Source organism: Dendrobates tinctorius, unplaced genomic scaffold, assembly GCF_039654945.1.
Source record: "Dendrobates tinctorius isolate UK_male_01 unplaced genomic scaffold, ASM3965494v1 ptg000102l, whole genome shotgun sequence".
In the NCBI taxonomy this organism is placed as follows: domain Eukaryota; kingdom Metazoa; phylum Chordata; class Amphibia; order Anura; family Dendrobatidae; genus Dendrobates; species Dendrobates tinctorius.
This window is the reverse complement of record NW_027361770.1, coordinates 5422783-5445404: the sequence shown is the minus strand read 5'-3', so window position 1 is coordinate 5445404 and position 22622 is coordinate 5422783. Positions and strand designations below refer to the sequence as shown.

The 22622-nt window shown below is 44.5% G+C and overlaps 1 protein-coding gene across 8 annotated transcripts in view; it reads right to left on the bottom strand.

Annotated features, from left to right (window-relative positions):
• SLC12A7 (solute carrier family 12 member 7) overlaps window positions 1-22622 on the bottom strand; it is a 745935-nt gene that overhangs the window by 196831 nt on the left and 526482 nt on the right. For 6 of the 8 annotated variants that reach the window (XM_073587687.1, XM_073587689.1, XM_073587683.1 and 3 more), the window contains one exon: window positions 13303-13434. The exons of the other annotated variants lie outside the window; for them this stretch is intronic. In XM_073587687.1, coding sequence (XP_073443788.1) covers window positions 13303-13434 — 132 coding nt within the window. The remainder of the gene's footprint in view (window positions 1-13302; window positions 13435-22622) is intronic. 8 annotated transcript variants of the gene reach the window in all.

Genomic DNA, 22622 nt, shown 5'->3' with positions numbered 1-22622 from the left:
CCATGGATATACAACAGTAAAGCCCCCGTTACACATAGTGATATCGCTAGCAATATCGTTGTAACGTCACCGATTTGGTGACGTAGCAGCGATATCGCTATGTCTGATACTTACCTCCGACCGGCTCCCCTGCTGCTCATCGCTGGTCACGCGAGAACGTCCTGGACCATTTCTCGTCGGGCACTTCCTGTAGCGCCGACTAGCGACGCGTGGACGCGGGCAGGAGGACGTCAGGATTGCCGCGTCTGACAGGTAAGTAGCGACCCCCAACCCCTGCTATGTCGCTGGTGAGATCTGCCTGTGTGGCAGCTCACTAGTGACCACTTAGCGATGCACCAGCGATCCATATCGTTGTCGGGATCGCTGGTGCATCGCTAAGTGTAACGGTACCCTAAGTACTGAGAACAATGTAACAGATGAATTAGAGCAAAGAAGTTGAATGACACTATTACCATTCACACTGCTTGCTAACATTGAATGGAGTGAAATACATGCAAGGTGGTTATTCACATGCTGTTGATTTTTCCATTCTGTTTCCCAAAGATCGCAGTAAGGCTCGGCGCATATTTAACCTGTGCTCTGTGCTGAGTGCTTACACTGGGGTTTCCATGTAAATCTCTGAAATGTGTGATTCAGACAGAACCTCTGGCTGAAGATTCCCTATAATGAGGCAGATAAAGGCACTGTGGATGCCGTCTGACCTGCGATCCAGTGGCGTCCATCTTTTTAGGATTACATAAAAGTGCTATAGGCCAGTTTTGTGCACTTCTGAAAAGAAGCACACCGCTAAACAGAGGCCAGATGGCATCCAGAGTAATTTTGCTGCCTCACTATAGTGAATGGATCCCTTTGGGGTTTCATCGGAATCACGTCACTCAAAGATTTAGATGCAAAATTGTCTCTTCAGAGAGGAAGAGGACTAGAAATCTGGTGCCACCTATTGGAAGTAGCAATCCTAAAAGTCAATGTCGACCCTTTAACGAGCCTTGTCACATGACTTAGGATAAAAGCCAAACCAGAATCTCAATTTGCAGACGATGTCTTTTGGGGTACTTCCCCTTGTCAGTGCAAAGTGTGAGATCTGGTTTGGCTGTGTGAGAGGCGTCTGACCGATATCCAAGAAGTATTGTTTCTCCTTGCGGAGATTGACATGCTAAGTATGCCGAGATGAGCAGACTTAAAGTCGCAATGCTCCTCTGGGAAATATGCAAATTGTCTCTTCAGAGAGGAAGAGGAATAGAACTCTAGTGCCACCTATATTTCAGGAGAAATTGCCTAGGGTGGAAAATGCAGCAGCTACTGGTAAATTTCAAAGATAAAAATAGACACCAAAAAAAGTAAAATTAATTGAGACATCAGTAGGTTAAATGTTTTTGAATATCCATATTGAATCAGGAGCCCCATATAATGCTCCATACAGTTCATGATGGGCCCCATAAGATGCTCAATACAAAATACACCCCATATAATGCTGCACAAAGGTTAATAATGCCCCCACAAGATGCTCCATAGAATAATATGCCCCATATAATGCTCCATAAAGGTAATGGCTCCATAAGATGCTCCATAGATTATGCCCCCATAAGATGCTCCATAGATTATTCCCCCATAAAATGCTCCATAGATTATGCCCCCATAAAATGCTCCATAGACTATGCCCCCATATGCTGCTCCATAGAATATGCCCCCATATGCTGCCCCATAGAATATGCTCCCATGTGCTGCCCCATAGAATATGCCCCCATATGCTGCCCTAATAAGATGCCCCATAGAATATGCCCCCATATGCTGCTCCATAGAATATGCCCCCATAAGATATGCCCCCGTATGCTGCCCATAGAATATGCCCCCATATGCTGCCCCATAGGACATGCCCCCATATGCTGCCCCATAGGATATGCCCCCATAGGATATGCCCCCATATGCTGCCCCATAGGATATGCCCCATATGCTGCCCCCATAAAATGCTCCATATATTATGCCCCTATATGCTGCTGCAAAAAAAAAAAAAAAATGCCATACTCGCCTCTCCTGCTCAGAACCTCACCTGTCTGGGGGCCATCGCTGTTCACCATGTCGTCTGTCAGTGAGGTTCAGGCAGCAGAGGGCACGGCGCGCACTAACCACGTGACCGCGCCCCCTGCTGCCTAAATGTCACAGACAGAGGATGCAGCAGACAGCGGTGAGCAGCGATGGACACCCCAGACAGGTGAATATCGCTATACTTACCTCCCCTGGCACGATCTCTGCAGCCGCAGCACCGCTTCTCCTCGGTCTCCCTTCCTGCCTTCAGCGGTCATGTGGTACCGCTCATTACACTCATGAATATGAGCATATTCATGAGTTTAATGAGCGGAACCATGTGACCGCTGAAGGCAGGAAGGGAGACCGTGGAGAAGCAGGGGGGCTGCAGAGACCGCACCAGGGGAGGTAAGTATGATCTCTGACACCCCCGCTCCCCGCTGACGCCCAGGTATATGACTCGTGTATAAGCTGAGAGGGGGACTTTCAGTCCCCAAAATATGGGCTGAAAATCTCGGCTTATACACGAGTATACAGTACAGACCAAAAGTTTGGACACACCTTCTCATTCAAAGAGTTTTCTTTATTTTCATGACTATGAAAATTGTAGATTCACTCTGAAGACATGAAAACTATGAATTAACACATGTGGAATTACATAATTAACAAAAAAGTGTGAAACAACTGAAAATATGTCTTATATTCTAGGTTCTTCAAAGTAGCCACCTTTTGCTTTGATTACTGCTTTGCACACTCTTGGCATTCTCTTGATGAGCTTCAAGAGGTAGTCACCGGAAGTGGTTTTCACTTCACAGGTGTGCCCTGTCAGGTTTAATAAGTGGGATTTCTTGCCTTATAAATGGGGTTGGGACCATCAGTTGTGTTGTGCAGAAGTCTGGTGGATACACAGCTGATAGTCCTACTGAATAGACTGCTAGAATTTGTATTATGGAAAGAAAAAAGCAGCTAAGTAAATAAAAACGAGTGGCCATCATTACTTTAAGAAATGAAGGTCTGTCAGTCTGAAAAATTGGGAAAACTTTGAAAGTGTCCCCAAGTGCAGTGGCAAAAACCATCAAGTGCTACAAAGAAACTGGCTCTCATGAGGACCGCCCCAGGAAAGGAAGGCCAATAGTCACCTCTGCTGGGGACGACAAGTTCATCTGAGTCACCAGCCTCAGAAATCGCAGGTTAACAGCAGCTCAGATTGGAGACCAGGTCAATGCCACACAGAGCTCTAGCAGCAGACACATCTCTACAACAACTGTTAAGAGGAGACTTTGTGCAGCAGGCCTTCATGGTAAAATAACTGCTAGGAAACCACTGCTAAGGACAGGCAACAAGCAGAAGAGACTTGTTTGGGCTGAAGAACACAAGGAATGGACATTAGACCAGTGGAAATCTGTGCTTTGGTCTGAGGAGTCCAAATTTGAGTTTTTTGGTTCCAACCGTGTCTTTGCACGAAGCAGAAAAGGTGAACGGATGGACTCTACATGCCTGGTTCCCACCGTGAAGCATGGAGGAGGAGGTGTGATGGTGTGGGGTTGCTTTGCTGGTGACACTGTTGGGGATTTATTCAAAATTGAAGGCATACTGAACCTGCATAGCTACCACAGAATCTTGCAGCGGCATGCTATTCCATCCAGTTTGCGTTTAGTTGGACCATCATTTATTTTTCAACAGGACAATGACCCCAAAGACACCTCCAGGCTGTGTAAGGGCTATTTGACCAAGAGGGAGAGTGATGGGGTGCTACGCCAGATGACCTGGCCTCCACAGTCACCAGACCTGAACCCAATCGAGATGGTTTGGGGTGAGCTGGACCGCAGATTGAAGGCAAAAGGGCCAACAAGTGCTAAGCATCTCTGGAAACGCCTTCAAGACTATTGGAAGACCATTTCCGGTGACTACCTCTTGAAGCTCATCAAGAGAATGCCAAGAGTGTGCAAAGCAGTAATCAAAGCAAAAGGTGGCTACTTTGAACAACCTAGAATATAAGACATATTTTCAGTTGTTTCACACTTTTTTATTATATAATTCCACATGTGTTAATTCACAGTTTTGATGCCTTCAGAGTTAATCTACAATTTTCATAGTCATGAAAATAAAGAAAACTCTTTGAATGAGGTGTGTCCAAACTTTTGGTCTGTACTGTATGCGGTAAATAAATTCCCTAAGGGGTCTAGTTTCGAAAATGGTGTCACTTGTGGGGGGCTTCCACTGTTTAGGCACATCAGGGGCTCTTCAAACACGACATGGCGTCTGCTAATTATTCCATCAAATTTTGCATTCAAAAAGTCAAATGGCGTGCCTTCCCTTCAAAGCCCTGTTGTGCGCCCAAACAGTAGTATTCCCCCATACAGAGGTATCGGCGTGCTCAGGAGAAATTGCACAACAAATTGTATGGAGCAATTTCTCCTGTTACCCTTATCAAAATGCAAAACATGGAGCTAAAAAGATTTGGGAAAAATGTTATTTTTTTTTAATTTCCACAGCTCTATGTTATAGACTTCTGTGAAGCACCTGTGGGTTCAAGGTGCTCAGTACACATCCAGATAAGTTCCCTAAGGGGTCTAGTTTCCACAATGGAGTCATATATTGGGGGTTTCCACTGTTTAGGCACATCAGGTTTTCTTGAAACATGGCATGGCGTCCGCTAATTATTCCAGCATATTTTACATTCAAAAAGTCAAATGGCGCTCCTTCCGTTCCAAGTCCTACCGTGTTCACAATCAGTAGATTTCCCTCACATATAGGGCATTGGCATGCTCAGAAGAAATTGCAAAACAAAATGTATGGTCCATTTTCTCATGATACCCTTGCAAAAGTAAAAAAATTATGTCAAAATAAAAATTTTTGTGAAAGAAAAATTAATGCTTATTTTTTCCTTCCACATTCCAAAAATTCCTGTGAAGCACCTGAAGGGTTAATAAACTTCTTGAATGTGGTTTTGAGTACCTTGAGGGGTGCAGTTTTTAGAATGGTGTCACTTTTGGGTATTTTCTTCCAAATAGACCCCTCACAGTGTGAAGTGATCCCTAAAAAAAATGGTTTTCTAAAATTTGTTGAAAAAAAAAAAATAAGAAAAAAAAACTGCTGGTCAAATTTTAACCCTTATAACTTCCTAACAAAAAAAAAAATTGGGTTCCAAAATAGTGCTGATGTAAAATATACATGTGGGAAATGTTATTAACTATTTTGTGCGATATGACTCTCTGATTTAAGGGTATAAAAATTAAAATGTGAAAATTGCAAAATATTCTAAATTTTCGCCAAATTTCCATTTTTTCACAAATAAACGCAAGTTATATTAAAGAAATTTTACTGCTATCAATATGTCACGAAAACATCTCAGAATCACCATGATCCATTGAAGCGTTCCAGAGTAATTACCTCAAAGTGACAATGGTCAGAATTGCAAAAATTGGCTGGGTCATTAAGGTGAAAACAGGCTAGGTCTCAAAGGGGTTAATGTTCAACTCACAGCAAAGCACAGCACACGATATCCTCCTGATCACAGCCAGGAACCATATCCTCCAGATTGCATTCACTAAACAAGCCAGTCCATCTCCATGACCGTTGCCGTGGGCGACTGCACTGCCGTGTACGCTGTGGGTGCCAGGCCTTTCAGCTCCCTTGGCTGTTTGGCTCTGCTTGCCTGCATTCCCTCACACAGGTGGAGCTCTGCAGAACCCTCTGCTCTGCACTCCCACAAACACCAAACTGACACTGACCCACCCAAACCCTTTACTGCAGGGCTTTTAACTGGAATCTGTGGCCTTGGGCCACATAGAAAACCAGGGCCGGGGAATGAAACGGACTGCACCACTACCATCTGTAGTCTGTTTCAAAACACTAAAAGCCCAGAACAGGTTTTCCCTAAATCAGCCTTGGACAACTAGCATGTCCGAGACATATACAAACTTTTATTTTTGCATTGCAATCACAGCTACGCCCGTGACTGCAATGCGCACTCCTGGCCTCAATACGCCTCTTTGCGCATCCTGGGGGGAACACACAGAGACGCTTACATGTGACACCGGTCACTGCCTCACAATATTGATTTTGTATTATTATTATTTTTAAAAATATTTTCATAATTATTTTAATTTTTTTTTTTTTTTTTACTTTTTTCTAACTTTTTTACTTTGTCTCATTATGGAACAATCAATTTTTGCAGGCTGATTGCTTCTATAGCATGAAGCTGAAGCAGCATCTACATGCCATAGAAGCTGTGAGCGCTGCACTGACAGACTTGATGATCATGCACTGCGTATGATCAACAAGTTTCCTAGCTATGGTGACGCATATATCGTCATGAGGACATCGGGTCACCATGGCAATGATCAGGACCCCGCATCAAGCCGTGGGGTCTCCGATCCAAAGGCAGAGGGGCTGTCAGCCCTCTGTTGACTTCCGGAATCCTGTGATCTTGTCACATGGATGGATCATTACGTCTGATGTCAGAAAGGGGTTAAAGAAGTAAATGTAATGTAACATGTAGAGTTGAGCGAAACGGATCGAAAAATTTCAAAAGTCGCCGACTTATGGCAAAGTCGGGTTTCATGAAACGAAACCCGACCCTAGGATGAGGTCGGCCACGAGGTCGGCGACTTACGCGCCAAAGTCGCGTTTCAAAAGTTTGTTTTGTGCTCTTTTTCAGCCAATCAGGATCCACGGACACTGTGGGCAACGTGATGACATAGGCAGTGGTCACCACCATCTTTCAGAAGGGCATGCAAGTGATTGGCTTGCTTTGGTGGGCGTCACAGGGGTTATAAAAGGGCGTGCACGCTGACCGCCATCTTTCTTCTGCCGATCTTAGCATAGGGAGAGGTTGCTGCTGCTGATTCTGTAGGGAGAGCGTTAGGCAGGGAAGAAGAAAAAAAAACTGCTTCTGCTGCTAGCGATTTTGCCTGTACAACATACCAGTCACTGTGTGTGCAGTGCAAGGGGAGGCTATATTGTGGTGGATCAGCGGTGTTGGTTGTTAGGCTGCCTTCTAAGGCTTCCTGACAGCTGCATTGCTGTTTACCCACTGCTCTGCAAACTGCTTTTTTAAAAGCAATCCCAATTTTTTTTTTGTCCTGCTGAGGTACTGAGCGTGCATTTTTTCACACCATACAGCGGTGTACGCTCCTCACACAGTACCGTGTAACGGCTGTTATCACAGCCACAGTGAAGCTATCTGTGTGTCACTCTGTGAGAATAAGTCGAGGACATGTTCCGTTCTTACAGACCTGCACCTACTAGTTTTGTCTAGCTTTCAAACAGTTAAATATATTTGCTGTTTGATCACATTCAAAACTATAGAGAGACAGCGTGTGTCAGTCCGTATACTTAAAAAACACGGAGCTTGACAATTTTACGTACACCGGACAGCCGTGTACGTGCACGCTCCTCTCAGTACCGTGTAACGGCTGTTATCAAGGCCACAGTGAAGCTATCTGTGTGTCACTGTGGAAGGATAAGTGGAGGACTTGTTCCGTTCTTACAGACCTACACTCTAGGGAGATTCCTATTCTGCCCAATTCTACATACACCTTGTAGTTTGTGATACACTAGCCAATTTCTGCCTGTGACATAGCGCTGTGATATTCAGTGGGCCTCACACAATCCAAAAGTGTCCAGTGTCCACTAGTGTGTGCAGAAATTCAAAATCTCCCTTATCCTGTTGTCACTTTTTTCACACCTGTGCCATCGAGCCTGTGACATAGCGCTGTGATATTCAGTGGGCCTCACACAATCCATAAGTGTCCAGTGTCCACAAGTGTGTGCACAAATTCAAATTCTCCCTTATCCTGTAGTCACTTTTTTCACACCTGTGCCATTGAGCCTGTGACATAGCGCTCTGATATTCAGTGGGCCTCACACAATCCATAAGTGTCCAGTGTCCACAAGTGTGTGCAGAAATTCAAAATCTCTCCTGTCCTATAGACACCTTGTACCTTGTTTTACATTACTATATAGTTTGTTGGATTTTGTCTACATTTCTACAAAAAATGAGGAAGGCTGGTGGAAGAGGTCGTGGAATTGGGCGGGGGTTGGCAGCTGGTAATGATGGTGTTGGATCTGATGGTAGTGGCAAGAGCAAAATAGGACCGAATGCAGGAGGTGTTGAGCCTGCGTCATCGTCTGGCTCCATAAGGCTTCAAAGGCTTAGTTTTCTAGGAGTTGGCAAACCGCTTTTAAAGCCAGAGCATCAGGAAAAAGTTTTGTCTTACATTGCTGACTCAGCCTCCAGCTCTATCGCCTCCTCTTCTGAAGTTGTAAAAAGTAAAAGCACTGAGTCGTCATTGGAGGCTCATGTTCATGAACCACACCTTTCCTTGTGTCCTTCACCCCAACCAAGATTGAAGGATGACGCAGGCCATACTACTGATTACTCCATGGAGCTGTTTTCACATACCATGCCTGGATTATCAAGTGAAATGGTGAATTACCCAGGCCAAGATGAATCTGACATGGAGTGCACTGATGCACAGCCGCTGATAGATGATTCTGCTGGTACATTCACTCAGAGCACTACATTGTCCTCGCAGTGTACAGAGCCAGATTCTGACCCTGATGAGACTCAGGTGCCCCTTCCCGCACACTATACCACCATACACGGTGACACAGAGGAAGGTGCACATGACATTGAAGAGGAGGTGATGGATGACCCAGTTGTTGACCCAGATCCATTGGCATCCATTGGGGGAAGAGGGTGCTGCTTCCAATAGCTCAGATGAGGAGCATCCACAGCAGACATCGACATCGCAACAGCTGTTATCTGGCAGGCCCGGAGCACTCCAAAGACAGGTTACAAAAATCAAAAGAGTTGCTGGACAGCTTGTCCAGAGGGTCAAAAGATCACAGCGTGCTAGGCCGCAAAATGTCTGTCAAAGTAGGAAGAGTGCAGTGTGGCACTTTTTTGAACAAAATCCTCATGATCAGGCCAAGGTTATCTGTAAGAAGTGCGCAAAGACCTTTAGCCGAGGGAAAAATCTGAAAAATTTGAATACCAGTTGCATGCTTAGACATTTAACCACCATGCACTTGCAAGCGTGGACACAACACCAAACCTCAAGTGCCACATGTGCAACTGATCACAAAGAAGGTAGTCAGCAACGCTACATTGTTTCCCCCACTGTAAGCCCACCGGTTAGCACAGCAGCAAATGTTGAGGTGTCGTTGCAAGGCCACAGCAGTCGGGGAATCCCACTGTTATATCAACGAAATACTGAATCTAGGCCATCAGAAAGAACACCAACTCCATCACCATCATCAACCCTCTCCCAGTCCGCCCTGTCCACCGCTACTTCCACCATATGCAGCTCTCAAGTCCAGCTCACCCTCCCAGACACTATGAGTAGGTCAAGAAAGTACTCAGTCTCTCATCCGCGTACACTGGGTTTGAACGCCCACATTGCCAAACTAATCTCGTTTGAGATGATGCCCTATCAGTTGGTGGAAAGCGCAGCTTTCCGCGAACTCATGGCCTATGCAGTACCACGCTATGACCTACCCAGTCGCCACTTCTTCTCTCGCAAAGCCATCCCAGCCCTCCACCATCATGTAAAAGACCGCATTGTCAATGCACTCAAGCAGTCAGTGAGTGGAAAGGTGCACCTCACAACTGATGCATGGTCCAGTCGGCATGGCCAGGGCCGTTACGTGTCCATCACTGCGCACTGGGTTAATGTGGTGGATGCAGGGTCCACAGGGGACAGCGGTGGTGGGACAGTGCTGCCTAGCCCACGGTATAGGAAACAGTTGGCTGTAGGCGTTTGACCCTCCTCCTCCTCCTCCAGAAGCGAAAGCTCGTCCACAGAGCGCAGTCATACGAGCACTCCATCTGCAGCTGCCACTGTTGCACACGAGGTGTCCCCCTATCGAGCAGCTAGTGGAAAGCGTCAGCAGGCTGTGTTGCAGATGATGTGTTTGGGCGACAGACACACCGCCGAGGTGCTGGCCGAGTACTTGAAGTGGCTGGGCAGTGTACATCTTGAGGCAGGCAAGGTAGTTAGTGATAACAGCCGTAATTTTGTGGCAGCCATAGCCCTTTCAAAACTCAGCCACATACCTTGCTTGGCTCACACCTTGAACCTGGTGGTGCAGTGCTTCCTCAAAAATTATCCGGAGTTAACAGCCCTGCTCCAGAAGGTGCGAAGACTGTGCGCGCACATCCGCCGGTCGCCTGTACACTCCGTTCGTATGCAGAAGCTGCAGCGATTGCTCCACCTTCCCAACCACCGCCTCATTATCGACATTGCAACAAGGTGGAACTCCACCCTGCACATGGTGGAGCGGCTGTGCGAGCAGAGGCAGGCCATAATGCATTTGTGGGAGGATCCACGGCCAGGCACTTTGAGAGCAGACATGGAGTTGACAGGTGTGCAGTGGTCGAAGCTGAAAGACCTCTGTAAAGTCCTTCAGTGTTTTGAGGAATGCACACGGCTGGTAAGCGCAGACGACGCCATCCTAAGCATGAGCATCCCACTTATGCGTCTGCTCATGCAAACTTTGACGCACCTTAAGGAGCAGGCGTCTGCAGCCAATGTTGACGAGGAGGGAATCCTTGATGACATTCAGCCATTGTCTGCTCAGGGACCTCTCCTGGACGAGGTGGAGGAAGAAGAGGAGGAGGAGGATGATGATGGGATGATTACTTAGGGGAGGAGGATGCATCTCGTGGGGCAAGTGAAAATGTTGGCGTGGCAAGGTCTGGTACAGGGTTTGTGCGTGACTGGAGGGATGTGGATTTGCCAGAAAGTGCTCCTCCAACCAGCACTCGCAGTGCATCATTAACACCGGGAACACTGGCCCACATGTCAGATTATGCCTTGCAGATCCTAAAAAGGGACCCCCGCATTGCCAAAATGATGAACGATGACGACTACTGGTTGGCCAGCATCCTGGATCCACGCTATAAAGGCAAATTACAAAACATCATGCCACAGGAGAACCTTGACCTAATATTGGCTAATAAACAAGCAACTCTAGTAAATCGGTTGCTTGAGGCATTCCCAGCACACAGCAGCGGTGATGGTTCTCACACGAGGCGTACGGGCCGGGGGCAGCTTGGCAGAGGTGTTCGTGGTGCACACAGCAGAAGTGGCGTTGGAGACAGGGGTTTCATGACAATGTTGTAGACTGATTTTTCAAGTACCGCTCACACAACTGGTAATACTGCATCGATGGAAAGTGACAGGAGACAGCAGTTGTCAACTATGGTTACAAACTACTTTTCCTCCCATATCGATGTTCTCCCACACAGGTCATTCCCCTTTGACTATTGGGCCGCTAAACTGGACACCTGGCCTGAATTGGCACAATATGCCTTACAGGAGCTCGCTTGCCCAGCTGCAAGTGTGCTATCGGAAAGAGTCTTCAGTGCAGCTGGATCAATCCTGACAGAAAAAAGGACCCGTCTGTCAACCCAAAATGTGGATGATCTAACCTTCATTAAAATGAACCACGCATGGGTTTCCAAGGATTTTGTCCCACCTTCCCCTGATGACACATAGGGTGACAGAAAAATGGCTTGCTTTGGTCCACCTCTTCCTGGGACTTGACCTATTTCGCCTTTTGCATCAGCTGAATGTCCAACATCAACATATGCCACTTTCTAAAACTCCCTAACTGTGCTGCCTCCCCCCCCCATGGCCGGGGTCACCACCTAGCGCACGACACCGTGCGAGTGCCGTTGCCCTGGACAGGTGGGTAGGCCGACTCTTGGGCGCGGGCACTGGCACAGGGTCCCTCATAGTGCAATCAAGTGTCTCTGACGGTGGTGGTGCACACCTGCCGTCAGACACACCGCCGTACTATGAGGGGCCCTGTGCCAGTGCCCGCGCCCAAGAGTCGGCCTACCCACCTGTCCAGGGCAACGGCACTCGTACGGTGTCGTGAGCTAGGTGGTGACCCCGGCCATGGGGGGGGGAGGCAGCACAGTTAGGGAGCTCAGCACAGCCCACCTGCCCCAGCACAGCTGCCCCAGCCCCAGGACAGCTGCACCAGCACCGCTGCCCCAGCCCCAGCACAGCTGCCCCAGCCCCAGCACAGCTGCCCCAGCACAGCTGCCCCTGCACAGCCCACCTGCCCCAGCGCAGCTGCCCCAGCACAACCAACCTGCCCACCGCACGAGCCTGGACCACTGAATGACCCCTGTAACTACTCCTCAACCTGTGCCGGATCCCTTCTCAGGTAAGCTGAATTAGAACTGTAAGACGGACCCCCATTTGACACATTATTTTTTTTCTCCATTTTCCTTCTGAAAATTGGGGTGCGTCTTATGGTCCGGTGCGTCTTATAGTCCGAAAAATACGGTACTATTGGTCATACAATATAATGTCCAGAAAATTATAGAGATAGGAGCAGTCATGTTTACTGATGAAGGCTACTTACCTTTCAGACGCAGCGATCCTGACGTCCTCCCGCCCGCGTCCACGCGTCGCTCGTCGGCGCCACAGGAAGCCCAGCAGGAAGTGGCCGACGAGAAATGATCCAGAACGTTCTCGAGCGACCAGCGATGAGCAGCAGAGGAGCCGGTCGGAGGCAAGTATCAGACATAGCGATATCGCTAGCAATATCGCTGCTACGTCACAAAATCGGTAACGTTACAGCGATATTGCTAGCGATATCGCTATGTGTAACGGGGGGCTTTAGGGTGATCAGTGAGTGGAACAGGCTGCCATGGGAGGTGGTGAGTTGTCCCTCAGTCTTCAAACAGAGGCTGGACAGACATCTGTCTGAGATGACGTAGTGAATCCTGCTTTGAGCAGGGGGTTGGACCAGATGACCCAGGAGGTACCTACCAACTCTACCATTCTATGATTCTATGTGGCCCAACCAACTATAATGAAGACAGGATTTTACACATCATTTTTACTACATGAGGAATGCCATAAAAATGAAACCATTGCAATAACTGTAGGAATGAGAAAAAAAAATTCCTCCAAGATTTTTCTTTTTTTCAGTACTATATTTGGGAAAATGAATTGTGGCTTTCAAAATGATAACTCCACTCAGAAAGCAAACAAAATTCTAAAATATATATATATATATATATATATATACAGTATATATATATATATATATATATATATATATATATATATATATATATATATATGTTATAAGCTACTGGAAAGCATAGACAAAAAAGCATGAAGAAAGAAAAACAAAAGAGAAAAATATAAACCAATAAATGGCAAAGTACATGTATGGTTAAATTTTTAAATTATGAACTTTTAAAATAGATAAAATGAGATTGATAAAAGTGTAAAGACAACCAACCATTTCAACTACTTCGACTTCAGCATCCAGGCGGAGGTGATACAGGAACATCTGGAGATCTTTTTTCATCTGAATGCTATTATCATCCATTTGTGCAACAGTGAAAATCCGCATCCTGCACTTTCTCCAAACCTTTGGGAAGGTCATCAATAATCAATATTAGTAACTATAACATCCAACTATATAAAACATTGTATCACTGCCTAATGTACACATACAAAATGGTTTATAGTGGCAGCATGACAATTTTTTAAATCACATTGCAATTTACCAGTAACCTGACTAGTGCGTTAAAATAGAATACATGTTTCAATGTGCATAAAACAAATTTAGAACGATGGCAACCAGAAAGATTCCTGTTACATTGGAGGTTTAATTTTATCCTCCACTTTTTCAAAAAGCCCAAACTTTTTTTCTTCGACATACATTAAGATGAAAAATGGGAATACATTTCCAAGTTCAATCAATCAATCAAATTTATTATCGTCAAGTACATATTACATATATACAAGGACTTCTTTGTGGCAAAGAGGCAACATAATATATAACAACAGATACAACAAGTAACATCTAACAAGACAGATACAGTATATAGTCTACACATGACGATTTAATTGTTGAACAGAGAGTGGATAGAAGCTGTTCATATGGCGGTTGGTGCTGCATTTGGGGACTCTGAAGCGACGTCCTGAAGGGAGTAGTTGGAATGAGGAGTGTCCCGGGTGAGAGGGATCGGATGAAATTTTCAATGCGTGGGATCGAATACTCTTATCATAAAGATCCTGGATTTTAGGCAGGGGGGAACCTATAATTCTCTCTGCTGTTCTGAAAGTCCTTTGTAAGCGGAGTTTGTCATGCGCAGTGGCTCCCCCATACCAGACTATCAGAGAGGAACAAATCACAGATCTGATGACAGCATTAAAGAATAAGATCAGCAGATTCTTAGACAAACCATATCTTTTCAGCTGACGCAGGAAGAACATCCTCTGTTGTGCTTTTCTTATAACAGCATCCACGTTTTTCCCCCATTTAAGATCATGAGAGATGATAACACCAAGGAATTTGGTCTCTGTGACCCTAAGAACCACTTCGTCATGGATGTAGATTGGAAGTATCTCATGTTGATCTTTCCTAAAATCCACAACCATCTCAGCAGTTTTTTTAGTGTTGAGTACAAGATTATTGGCTTTACACCAGTCACATATTCTTTCCACCTCACTCCGATACAAGTCTTCAGCATTTCCCCTGATGAGACCAATCAGTGTCATATCATCGGCAAATTTCAAGATTTTTACTGAGTCTGCTGAAGAGATGCAATCATTCGTATAGAGAGAAAACAGTAACGGGGACAAAACGCACCCCTGAGGTGCCCCGATGTTTGTGACCAAGGTGTCCGAAGTGAATGGTCCAACTTTTACACTCTGTATCCTGGCTGTCAGGAAGTTATAAATCCACAAGCATAAGTTGAGAGGGACTCCAAGAGCTACCATTTTCTTATGAAGTAAATTCGGATCAATGGTAATGAACGCTGAGCTAAAGTCCATGAAAAGAATCCGGACATATGAGTGCAGTTCATCTGTATGATCCAAAATGTACTTCAGTGCCAGATTGACAGTGTCGTTTGCCGAACGATTCTCCTTATAGGCAAACTGAAGCGGGTCCCATAGCTTCTGCGTGAATTTTATCAGGTGGGACATCATAATTCTTTCGAAGACTTTCATAGCTACAGATGTGAGTGCTACTGGTCTATAGTCGTTCAACTCAGAGGATCCCACTTTCTTGGGGACAGGGATAATTGTGGAACTTTTCCAACACTGAGGTACAACGCACTCTTTCAGTGACACATTGTATATATTTGTCAGTATAGGGGCAAGCTGGGTAGCACATACTTTCAGACACATTGGAGATACACCATCAGGGCCAGGTGCCTTTTTGACCTTAAGTCCCTTCAGGATGCGTATCACCTCTGCCTCGGAGATCACTACTTGGGTGTTGCACAATGAATGATCTTTATATGAACAGACTGAGGAGCTTAGAGATGAATAGCCACTGTGTGTAGAGCTTGCCTCAAATCTGCAGTAGAATTCATTTATCTCTGCTGCCAGACTTCTGCTGGGGTTCACTAGTTAGATAAGATGGTGAAACAATGCAATGCTGGGACCGGTTTTTTTAGGTGTTTCGGCTTTGCAGAGTTCACTGTGAAGTAAAGGTGATCTGGGAACAAGTTTCTGCTGGTCAGTTATGGTTATGTCACACAATCCCTGCATCCAATCAGCCTCTCCTCTCCTTCAGATAAATCAGACTTTCTGAGGAAGTGAGTTAGCAGCCGCATCTTTCATTTCCTCCAGATGTCCATCACTTCCAAATGAAGTTAATGAAGGGTCCGCTAATTGCCTACAAAGATAGAGTGACATAATGTAATGCGAGCCCCGGTAAAACCAATACAGACACTGTTGAAAAGGCACCAGCAACAGAGAATAGGTGCTATTTTACTTACTCAGGGATTGAGAAGGGGTTGTCAGAGTTTTGGACAATACCTTTAAAGAGGATCTTCCGCCAGATTTCACAATATAAACTGCATAAACTATTAAATAGATCTTTGAACCTGATGACGCTAATGCAGTTATGGAGAAATTTAATGTCAAAATGGCTGTGTAACTCTCAAGTTAAGATGAATATTTTATATCTTGCTGGGGAACTTTTAACTCCTTCCAACCTCATGTTGTACTATTCCATAATGGGTGACTGGATCTTAATAATAACTGCCATATTATTACAGTAGTCATGTTACGTGGGCTCAGGAGCTGAGCCAGCACCATCAGCAAAAGGTGTCAGATGTTACACATAGTTAACAGCCTGGTGCAATTGCTAGGGTCAGTGCTAGCACTAAATCAGAAATTGTTACCCACTAAGTATTGAAATAATTAGCTGCTGCCACATGGGGCTCCCGCTGTAGCCTTTTGAAACACTCTAAACACCCACAATGGCTGACGCAAAAAAGTCCTAACAACAAAGTCCAAACTTGTTATGTACAGAAACCACCAGTAATATCTAATAGAATGCTTGTCAATATAAAAGTAGCAGGTATAAAGTCTTCTTCTTGATTTAACGCCATTATTGAAAAATGAATAAAAACCTAAACAAAGTACATATGTTTGGTAATACCAAGTCCATAAGAACCAAAACTAATGCATCAATTAAGCCACTCATTGAAAAACACAAAAAAAAAAAATCAAGAAAGGCTGCATATTGGTTGCCTTCCATTAACCCCTGGACCCCGGGCTGTTTTTCATGTTTCTGTCCAGGCCAAATTTTATAATTCTGACCAGTACTATTTTGTAATTATGGAACACTTCAACGTATCCCAGCGATGCTGAGATTGTTTATTCGCAATAATGGGTTTACTGTGATAGCATCGGATTTCTCCTACTCCTGCACTGACCAGAATCACTTCACCTTCATATTAAATGGTGTTTCTTTTAGCAGTGCTGGGGTTAATCTGCTTACTTAAGAGCTCCTGGAAGCTTACCTGTGTTAAGGCTCTCAGCTGTGCACTGTTAGCCACTCCCATCTCCTACATAATCTGGCACTCATTGTCAGAGAAACCTTATGCTGCATGGCTGGAGGTTGTTGTTGTTTGTTATTGGAGAAGGCATTTGGTGGATTTATCTGTGACTGTTGCTAGTTTTTGAATGTGTGATAATTCCATTGCATTTCCTTCTTTGGCTTAACAGCATCCTCCACTCCCCGGTGTTTAACTCTGTTATTTATATGATTGGTAATTTCCTTTATTCCTGTTCGTATTACCTTGTTAGTCTGGTTGGTGTATTACAGTAGACTACTACTCCCCTCTTCCCTGGGTGGGCAAATGGTACAGACTGAGGGCAGATTCAGGAGCTAATGCAAGGAATGTGGCTCCGGCGTCTACACCATTAGAAGCAATCCAGGGAACAGGGCACGATAGAGCACCTCTAGCGTTAGGGACAGAGAAGGAGCCCCTGGTCCTAGGACACCTGACAACAGAGTCGCAACAATGTGGGGGAAAACTACTGTTTGGGCACACTGCAGGACTCAGAAAGGAAAGAGTGCCATTGGACTTTTGGAGTGCAAAATTGGCTGTAATTATTAGTGGAACCCTCGATTTGCCTACACAGTGTAAACCCTCTACAAGTGACCTAATTTAGAAAACTAAGGAATGTACCTAGATGTGTAGTGAGCACCTTGAAGCCCCAGGTGCTTCACAGAAGTTTATAACGAAGAGCCGTGAAAATAAAAAATCTAAATTTTCCCACACAAAATGTTCTTTTAGCTCAATTTTTTAGATTTTCACAAGGATAGCAGGAGAAAATGGATCCCAAAATTTACTGTGCAATTTCTCCGTAGTACACAGCAACCAATATGTGGTCCAAAACTACTTTTGAGCACAGTGTAAAGCTCAGAAGGGAAGAAGCACCAAATTGGAGTTCAGATTTTGCTGGAAATTTTTGACGGTGCATGTCACATTGGCGGAGACCCTGAGGTGCCAAAACAGCTGAAACCCCCATAAAATGACATCATTTTACAAACTATAGCCCTCACTGAATTCATCTAGAGATGCAGTGATCATACTGACACCACATGTACCTCACATAATTTTATACCATTTGGCAGTAAAAAATGAATAATTATATTTTTATCACTAAAATGTTGTTTCAGACCAAAGTTTTTAATTTTTCTAAGTGCCAATCGTAAAAAATGGACCTCAGTATGTTGTAAAAATGTATCCTGATTGCGCCAATATCCTACATGTAATCTGGAAATACTTTTCAGGCACAGAAGGGAAGGAGCACCATATTATAATGCAGGTTTTACTGTTATGGTTTGCGGGTAAAAAATTGTCATGACTCCAACTGATAAAAAAAGACAAACTTTAATCCAAAAATAGAATTACATGGCACCCAAATAACGCAGCAACGCGTTTCGAACATCAATTGTGTTCTTTGTCAGAGCTGCATCACAAATAACCACCTGACAATTTATACAGACATAAACATAAACCACACCCACCAACCAGTCATGTGATGTTAAAACTAACAATGAATGTTAAAAATATGCAAGTGGTGCAGGAGCAGGACAAGTTGGAGAAATTGATGTTGTCCGAAACTAAGGAATGGGGAGATCATGTAACCCTTTAAAGCTATTTGGACAAAAAAATGATACCTGGGGGTCTTCACATTAGGCTGGGATCACACTACCGTGTGTGATACAAGAAACTTGCAAAGTCTCTCGCATCAACACCTGGCGCTTTGCAGCCGCAGCTCCGGTCCTGAGTGCCAGCGGCAGCGCCGGGTGTTGATATGAGAGACTCGTGTGAGTTTCTCGAATCACACACGGTAGTGTGATCCCGGCCTTAAAAAGATACCCACCACTATTTATTCGAATACATTTGTGGACAAATGGAATGTTATTTTGTCTAACTGCTTCTTAGAACTTATAAAGCTAATTATGGAGGAAGAGGAATTGAAATTAAAAACATTACAAAATGAGATTGAGACAGTGAAAGAGGGCTTAAGATTGAAAATCAGTGTGTCTGATTTTGAAACTGCTATACAGAGAACACAAGCAGCTGTATTCAAGTTGGAAGACACAATTATTAACAGGAAACAAACCAAATTTCACCGTGATTGTAATGACTATAAGTTGAATCAGGTGTATGAGTGGGGTAAGTGGGAAAAATCTCCCAAATCCCCAAAATCTATGTTGAAATGCATCAATTATCAGGAAAGAAGTTTTTCACGAGCACATGTGAGTTTTATCTTTTCAGACCCTTTACTTTCAGACAATAATATGAGTGAACCTATTCCAACATTTCTTGTCAGGATTTTTCTTATTATCGCAAGACAAATAATCAACAAAAACGCATAGAAAACATGCAGGACGCAAGCACCGCAAAAGCAACAGGAATAGTAACATGACGCAAAAAGAAATTTTGATTAATTTTAAACCCATTAATGTTTTGAATCTATCTAAACGGAATTTAACTGACATGCAAACCCGTGTGTTAAGTTATGGTTTGAATTTTGTGCCAAATAAGACTTTTGATTTATTTGGAACTCTATTCGATATTAATCGCTTTGTTAGAAATCTCACTGTTAGGCCAGACTCACACGTCCAGATATTTCCGGTACCAGAAAAATCGGTACTGGAGCTATCCGTGTCCGTGTGTATACGTGGTACATCCATGTGCGGCATCAGGACCACAAGGGCAGCCGCCGGGGAAGAAGCGCTACTGTAAGCCACTGTTCCCCGGCGGCTGGTGCTGAACGCGGCTGTCATTCTTCTCTCCTGCTCTGCCGGCAACAGCTTGAGCAGGAGAGTATGAATGAATGAAAACCCAACATAGGGTCCCCTTCTGTTGGTGAACCAACCCGGCAAAACTTACAGCTGGGGGCTGCTATTCTCAGTCTGGTAAGGGGCCATTAATCTTGGCCCCCCGAGCCTAAAAACAGCAGCCCGCAGCTGCCCAGAAAAGGCGAATCTATTTTCTACTTATGGAGCTGTATTTTGCAGGGCAAAATTACGTTTTCAGAGAGGTCACTTTTCGTTACATTCGTGTTTTTGAATGCATTTTATTCCATTTTTTGTTCGGCAGTATGATAAAAAAGCATAGCTTTTTGCCCTGCTTTTTTTTTTACGCTGTCCACTGTAAGGGATAACTAGTGTGTCAGTCTCATGGGGCAGGTCATTCCAGATGCGGCAAGATCAAACGTGTACATTTTTTGTTTATTTTTTAAACAAAAATAGAAATGTATTGGTATTTTTTTTTAATATATTTCTACAATTTTTTTACTTTGTCTCACTATGGGACTCAATTTACAGCTCTGAATGCTGTTATAAACCATTGCAAAGGCTTATAACAGTCAGTGCTGCACTGACAGGTTCATTAGATTATGCACTGTGCATTATCTAACAAACTTGCTAAAGTCCGGTGACCCGGATGATGTCACGGTGACAACAGGTCACCATTGTTGCAACGATGGCCTTGTGGGTCGCCGATCAGAGTGGGCTCCCTCCATCTACCTGCCTTTTAAATGCTGCGACCGATATTGATCGCAGCATTTAAGGGGATAAACTGCCAGCACCGCACCTGGCAGTGAGTGCCGTGTGTCAGCTGTTATGTCAGCTGATCACCCAGTGGCGATCACGCGTGCACAGTTTCCGTTCATGCAAAATCACCTGGATGTACCCTATCGGGAGTACAAGGTCAGGAAGCACTTCCCAACCATGATGTATTGGGTACATCCAAAGTCGGGGGGGGGTTAAAGCAATGTGGAAGGGAAAATCTATGTTACTTACCGTTAACAGGATTTTACAGAGCCCATGGACAGCACCACCTGAGAGAGGGTACCCACCCACCAGAACAGGAAACCTACTGAATAAAAAGGCGGTAGCTCTCCTCTGCATCAGTTTGATTTCAGAGCCCGAGAGGACCTCCTGACAGTAAATTAACACAACCATCACCAAATACATTTTTCTTAACACCCTTAATAGTGCACACCATAAGTGACAAAGCGGGGGATGGAATAAAAGGGTGCTGTTGTCATGGTCTCTGTAAAATCTTGTTAATAGTACGTAACTTAGATTTTTCCCCTTCTCCCATGACAGCACCACCTGAGAGATTTATATAGATTAAAGCACCCTAGGGAGGGATCACCACTTGCAATACCTTCCTCCCGAAGGACAGGTCAACAGAGGAGGACAGATTGATATGATAGTGTCTATAGAAGGTAAAAGGGGAAGATCATGTGGCTGCCTTACATAATTTTTCAATGGACACCTCCGCTCTCTCGGCCCAGGAGGTCACCACAGCCCTGGTAGAATGGGCTCTCAGATTTCCAGGAACTGGTCTTTCAGTAGAGGTGTAGGCTAAGCTAATGGCATCCCTTAACGAGTCCGGTTGCAGAAGGAGGACTTCAGTAAGGTGGAAATTTACAAGAGTAAGAACTACCACACGCCCACAAAGAAGAGAAAATTTGAGACTATAGTTCCCCTTGTAACACTACAACCTTTCCTGTTTCCCTGGAAAGATATAAATAAGGTCTTATCCATTGCCTAGTTCTGCCTAAGTACCGAATCAGGGTTCTCCTGACATCTAACGAGTGAAGCCTGTGTTCTTCTTCAGACTTTGATTCACTAAACAAGGAGGGAAGAACTACCTCCTGACTCTTATGAAATTTGGAGGCCACTTTGGGAAGATATGCTGGATCAGGTCTCAACATCACCCTATCCTCTAACACTTGCTCATGGGATAGGGCCTGCAAATCACTGGCCCTACGTGCCAATGTTAGGGCTACCAGAATCACTGTTTTCAATGCCAGTATCTTGTCTGGCACCTTCTGTAAGGGTTCAAAGGGTGACTTCGTCAATGCTTCCAGGACCAAGTTCAAATCCCACGGGGGCATTTTTGAAGCCGGTACTGGTCTAGACTTCTGGCTTGCTTTGATGAATCTGATGACCCATCTATCTGCCGCCAGGTTATAGTTGTAAACAGGGCTGTGGAGTCGGAGTCGTGGAGTCGGAGTCGTGGAGTCGGTGCTCATTTTGGTGGAGTCAGAGTTGGAGTCGGTATAAAATGGACCGACTCCAACTCCTAAAATATATAATAAATTGGGTACAGTAGTTCAATGCAGAATGTGCTGAATATTTTTTCATAGGAATTTGGGAAAGTTATGAAATGCCCTATAAATGGCTGTTCTATTCCTGATCTAAGGCTACATTCACACACAGCATTTTTGCTGCGTTTTTTGTGGATACGCTTTTCAGCTGCAAAAGCAGATCAGCTTTTTAAAAAACCGCATCACCTGAAAGGTTTTTGAGCTCATAGATAATGTTTTCAATAGCAAAAGCAGATTAGAAATCTGCTATATCTATCCATGTATCCATATCTGTCTATCCATATCTTATCTGTACCAAAAAGAATGAAAGCTGGGTAGCACACAGACTAACACTTCCTGCCAGGCAAAGGAGGAGGAAAGAGCGTCTCAAACATCATAAACAAGATATTTTGTAAGTGACAAAGTTACTGTAACAATGACAGCAAATATGTCTAAAAGACAGCTCATACAGCTTGTTGTGAAGGACGGTGTACCATTAACATTATTTGCACGACCAGCTTTTACAGCTCTTAATGGAGAAATGGCCCCCAAACTTGGTGTTTCTCTGGAAAGAGAAAGTATTAGAAAATTAGTGATTGAAGAAGCCCTTAAACAAAAGGAAAATCTTAAAAAGACTCTCAAAAGACGCTTCATGTTTCTTAAAATGGATGCCTGCACACGTCACAG